We start from the raw sequence: 6,030 nt of genomic DNA on the forward strand, positions 1-6,030 counted from the left end.
TATGCGACAAGTCCAATGTTTTTCTTGCAAACAATTTGGACATATTGCTCGCAGCTGCAGTAAGAAGTTTTGCAACTATTGCAAACAACAGGGTCATATAGTAGAGATTAAGGATGCTAATGAGGAAGAACCCACACATGCAAAAACCGGAGCACAAAGAGCAAGGAAACTTCCTAGGAGACTAGAGAAGCGTGAGCTAGTTCCTAATAACATGAGCTAGTTCCTGATAATGAAGTAAGCACTGATGGAGAAATGATGCATCTTGTAATGTTTGTAGATGTTGATCCAATTGATTATCAAGCAGCTCTCAAGAAACATGCTTGGAAGGATACCATGGTTGAACAACTTTAAACCATATAGAAGAATAAAAAGTGAAAATTAACCATGTTACCTGAAGGAAAGAAGACTATTTTAGTCAGATGGGTGTTCAAACTCAAAGTGAATATTGAAGGAAAGGTTGTCAAAAAAAAAGTTAGGCTTGTTGCAAAAATCTTCCTACATAAACAAGGAGTTGATTATGATGAAATTTTCTCACTAGTTGCAAGACACGAGGCCATTAGGTTGGTAATTGTCTTTCCCTGCAATAGAGGATATCCTCTTTTTCATCTTGATTTTCAAGTTAGAAAAGTCAATCAAGCTGCTAATAGACAACAAATCAACAATTAACCTAGCTAAAAATTCAATTTTACATTGGAAGAGCAAGCATATAGAAATCAAGTTTCATTTTCTTAGGGACTAATTCACCAAGGAGAAGCATGAAATGATGTATTGTCCCATAGAAGAACAAGTGGCTGATGTGTTTACCAAAACCATTAAAAGATTATAATTCATAAAGTTTTGAGAAGGGAACTTGGAGTCATAGCATTTGATAGCCTGAGTAGAAGAGATATTGAGTTTAATTGAAGCTATCTTATATAAGTTAGTTATGCTAATAGTAGTTAGTTAAAGGTAGTTTATTTTGATTTTTAGTTGGTTACGAGATCATAACAACTATCTTGTATATAAACACCTCTTATAGTTCAATGCAATTACAATTTTAGCTCTCACTCTCATACTTCCACTCAATTTCCCACTTCTTCTTTTCTTCCAAACTTATCCCCAACAGACCAATTCCGCTTTGCCACTCTAATTCAAAATTGAGTTACGCTCTTGCCGCTAATGCAGTATGAATTTTAATTTTAAGAATTTGATTTTGTTTTCTACTTCCTTTTGCTTTGCTTTGTGAAAAAAAAAATTGAATGCTCCATAATGGAATTTGATACAAATATTCAACCTTATCTCAGAATAATATTATTATTTATGCGGGATAGTCACTACACTACACAATAGATAAATATAATCAAACACATGCATAAACTTTTTACAGATTTATTTAAATCAACTTTTTATTTAAACTTTATTTCTATTTAGATTTGGAGAAAAAATCAATCTTCAATTCCAAGTTGAGTAAAGTGAGGACTTTTAAGTGCCTCTTGAAGCAACTCATCATCATCCCACGAATCTCTATATGTCTCCAAGTTGACAATAGAGTTAACAATGGATTTAATGCACAACACTTTTCTCCATTCTTGTAATGGTGGAAGTCCTACATTCTCTCCATATTTGTCACAATACTGCAAAATATAACAACAAAATCCATGTTCAAATGACTCACTAACACATGTTTTAACAAGCTCTTTTTTCATTAGTTGAAATCTATCAAATTGCTAGCTATAGTAATATTAGTTTATAGTTCTTAAGTATAAACCAAGAAAGTGATAACCTTTTTTTTTGTTTTACCTCAAAATCTGCAATATCATGAGTAGGAATGCATGCTACTTCTCTTGAATGGTAGAACTCTTTGATGGATTTCATCATTTCATCCCATGATGGTAATGCTTTTTTCCCAGAAAGCAATTGAGCTACCCACATTGCTTGGGACTCAAAGAAAGGGAATCCTAAGATCTGCAATACACTCATCAATCAAATAACTCTATTCTTATATTAGGATATATCATCCATTGAGTCAAATGTGTCAATGTAGACACGACGCATGTCAGACATCAGATACATCTTCTAATATCATCGTATTAACGTTAGATACCAACTCATTATGAAACATTAACATAAACTCAATATTGATTCATCAACCTCGTTAATAATTTAAGAAACTGAATTAGTTGAATATTCTATTAATATGTGTCAGACACCAAACATGTCTTAAATATAAAGGGTCGTGCTCCAAAAATTAAAAGTAATTTTTAAATGATTTCTTTTTATGGTAGTTTACCTTTTTAGGGATGCCAATAAATGAAAGAGATGGAGCAAGTGATGGTGGAAAAGTGTGCTCATACAAAGGCCCTACTCTGTCATCATCAACAACAACCATTCCTTTGGTGTCAAGAAAAGGGAAGCTATAGGAGTACCTACAAAACAACCACTTGATTAATTTGAAACATATTCAATTATTAGTATCCACATATAAATTACTTTAAATGGAAACATTAAAAAACATAGCTAGACATAGTCCCTACATTGAAATAATCAAGGTAATAAAGTTCATAATTATTCAATCATAGTATCTTTTTCACCTAACTTAGTCAAGTTTAGAAGATTGATTTTGCTCTTTAGTTAAGTATATTGTTTATGACTGCTCGCAGATTTTGTTTAATAATCAATCTTTTCTTTTGACAGCTTGATTTGTCTGGTGATGATGTAGGGACTTACCCTGTACAGTACAAAATAGAGTCTGCTTTAAGCCAAGAACCATCCTTGAAAATCACCCTTCCATCTTCTTCAAGTGTTTCAATCTGCACAAAGCATCAATCAATCTTATTTAATCATAAATAATGAATTTTTCTTTGGGCATCAACAACTCAGAAAAAAAACGTGTCCGTATCGGTGTCTGTGTCTTGTGTCTGAAACTGACATCTTTGAAAAAAGATGTATCCATGTTAAAGTGTGTGTCTGAAATCGACATCTATGAAAAAAGTATGTTCGTGATACTGTCTCAATTCTAAAAGAAAAAGGTGTGTCTGTGTTAATATCTATGTCCGAAATCGATATATCTGAAAAAATGTATATTTGTGTCAGTGTGTCTGAAATGACACTTCCACTTACGATTAAGTTTAGTTTATAATTTTTTAAAATTAATATTAGTGTCGTGTCATGTTTTCGGTGTCAAATGAAATTTAGTTTTTTTTCTTTAATTTGAGATTAGAACTTGAATATGATCAAAATAGTATTTATACCTGTGGATGAAGATGCAAGGTGTCATGTTTGGATATGACTTTAGATAACCCTTCAGTTATACTACTAAGAGATCTTGAACTTATATGGATTTCCTTTGCTACTCCCACTAGCTCTATTGCTATATCTTGTCCACTAAAGGAGTTTCCAACTAACACCACAACCTGTGAAATTCAAGTTTAATTAACTTAAATAAAGATTGAGTGAGCCTGCTTCATTTATTTGTTAAAAATTAAACAAAGATTTTGTATATAAAATATATATATATATATAATTTATGTTACCTCATTGTGGAATGGTTCTGGAGTCCTGTAAATGTGACTGTGCATTTGCTTTCTTTTCCATGTATCCATTCCTGTGTTTCACAAAAGACATATTATGAGTTGCGATTGCAATCATTGCAGTTGCTGCAATACTGCTACACATATTGCAACTGTTGCGACGTGGATACTGAATAAGAGTGTTTGAAATACACCGTTGAAAAACTATTAAAGTTAAGTTTTTCAATACATTTTAATCCAAACATGATCAAAATTGTTTAATCCAGTCACATAAGTATTTTAGTTCACACCACAGTTGTGACATGATACTATTGAAGAGACTACTACATCAGGAATATTGTGGCGTACATAATCAAGTTCTTATTTATTTCATGAAATAAATGATGAAGTGGATTCAAGAGATTAAGTTATGTTACCTTTAATGGATGGCAATTTTGGTTGAGAATAATGACCAGTTGCAACAACAACTGCATCAAAAACTTCTTCCAAAGCCTTATCACTATTTTTCTCTTTGCTTCTAACAATCCATTTTAAATCATTTCTACAAACACCATTTTCATCCAACATTCCAACATGTTCAACCCTTGTGTTGAACCTAATCATCTCTCTCAACCCAAACCATTCACAAAAATCCTTTAGATACATAAGCACTTCAACATGGCTAGGAAACCTCCTCATGTCTCTACCTTTCTTGATCAAAAATGGAAAGTCTGTGAATCCCATCACTTCCCTTGGAGATGCTACTCTTAAAGAGCTGTAGACACTACTATGAAGTTTTAGAAGAGGGTTTCTTCCTAACGGATCCTCTCCTTCGACATTTTGATCGTCGTATAACCATTGTCCTCCAATGTCATGGTTTTGTTCCAAGACTATTGCTTTGTGACCTTCTTTTCTTAACTCTCGCGCCGCTACTAGGCCTGACGGCCCGGCTCCAATCACACACACGTTCTTCGATTGGTTCGTCGTCTCAGAAACCATGGTTTTGGTTGGACAAATATGTTGGATCGGTCGATCGAACGAGAAGATCCTAGAATGAGAAATGGGGAGAGGATGGATAGAGACAGAGGATCAACTCAACTCATATCCTTTGTTTCTATACAACCTCTAAAGCTCAAAAAGATAAAGTAGAAAAATGTAGGAGAGGATCCGAATTCTAGAGAGATTGAACTATTGGAGAGGGTGTGAGTAACTAGGAAGGTAAGGGATATATTTATAGGTGATAGCTGAGAATCCAAAAGAGGTTTTTATAGTGGAAGATAGTTTATAGGTGATAGTTGAGAAGGCATGATTTGAGGGGATATTGATGGTTTGCTGGCTAGGAGACACACGTGAACATGTAAAATGAATACTTTTTTTGAAGTTTGGACCTTAATAGTAACACCTGGACTTACTCTTTTATCTTAACGTGGAAAATGCTTCTTCTTCTACTAGCACTTTTCTTTGATAAAAGTTGAAGTTTATAGTCATCATTGGTGTTCACTTTTCTCTTTTGGTTTTGGTCTGCACTGCATGCATGTGTTTGGTATGTCTGTTATGATGGTCTTGCATTGACATAATTCAACCCTGAGGAACAGGACAAAAGAACTTAAGTTCTAATTCTAAGTGCTTGTATTCTAAGTATGTTGCATAGCCTTGATTTGTAAGCTAATCCAATTGATTTCTTAAAAGATTGGGAAATGTTGATAGTAAATACAAAGCTAAGGACTCGGAAGATTGTGCTATTGTGCACTAGATGGCTATGAGTCTTATAATGAATGGATAATGGATTCAAAATGCTCTTGCCACATGATTTCTAAAAGGTCTTGCTTTGAAGATTTTGTTATGAACAAGGAGGACTTGTTCTCCGAACAAACAACAAGTATTGTAAGATCACTAAAATTGGTATTATTAATGTTAATGTTGTTTGTGTTGGACTTTTTTTAGTTCGGGAAAAATCAAATCAAATTAATGAAATTCAATGTTAATTGATTTATGAATTTCAAAAATTCTACTTGCGAGTCCGTCTATCAGAATCAACTATAAATAATACTGTCAGATTGTTTGCATCAAATGCTTATTATTTTCAGAAAAATAATTAAATTTTGAAAGTAAATACGACAATTGATTTCGACTGGGTCGAAATTATTTATTTGAATGGCAAATAAAAACAAGTAAAAGTAAATTAAATGGAAAAGAAATTTATTTGCATAAGTGAAAAAGTGGTAGGCAAATACATTTCTTCAGAAAACTCGTTTCTCGCTTGCGTATTGTATATATTGAAGTTTACAGTGATTTTTGCGACCCTGAATCCTAACACTAGAATCTTATTTATAATGCCACGAAAATAACATTCTTCCAACATTCAAATGTCTTTCCGCCCGACGCGTGGTCTCTGCATGCTTTACTAGCCTTTGATAGATCTCCACGTGTGTCCTTGGCATTTTTGGATAAGACCAGACGATTATTTCAGTTTGAAATTTGAACTTCCTCTAGTTGAACTCCTTCGACTTGTCGAATTTGATGAATGACCATCTCTCTTGAA

The 6,030-nt window shown here is 33.4% G+C and overlaps 1 protein-coding gene across 1 annotated transcript; it reads right to left on the reverse strand.

The window, feature by feature from the left end:
• Nucleotides 1-1,267: 1,267 nt before the first annotated feature.
• Nucleotides 1,268-4,944, reverse strand: LOC127085443 (flavin-containing monooxygenase FMO GS-OX-like 9). The gene is made up of 7 exons (XM_051025954.1): nt 3,926-4,944; nt 3,513-3,583; nt 3,231-3,392; nt 2,707-2,789; nt 2,270-2,405; nt 1,780-1,944; nt 1,268-1,613 (listed from the first exon to the last, which is right to left on the reverse strand). Exons 1-7 carry the CDS (start codon nt 4,485-4,487, stop codon nt 1,425-1,427), a joined length of 1,368 nt encoding a protein of 455 aa, XP_050881911.1. The 5' UTR covers nt 4,488-4,944; the 3' UTR covers nt 1,268-1,424.
• Nucleotides 4,945-6,030: the final 1,086 nt, after the last annotated feature.

This window comes from Lathyrus oleraceus, chromosome 5 (genome assembly GCF_024323335.1).
Source record: "Lathyrus oleraceus cultivar Zhongwan6 chromosome 5, CAAS_Psat_ZW6_1.0, whole genome shotgun sequence".
NCBI lineage: Eukaryota > Viridiplantae > Streptophyta > Magnoliopsida > Fabales > Fabaceae > Lathyrus > Lathyrus oleraceus.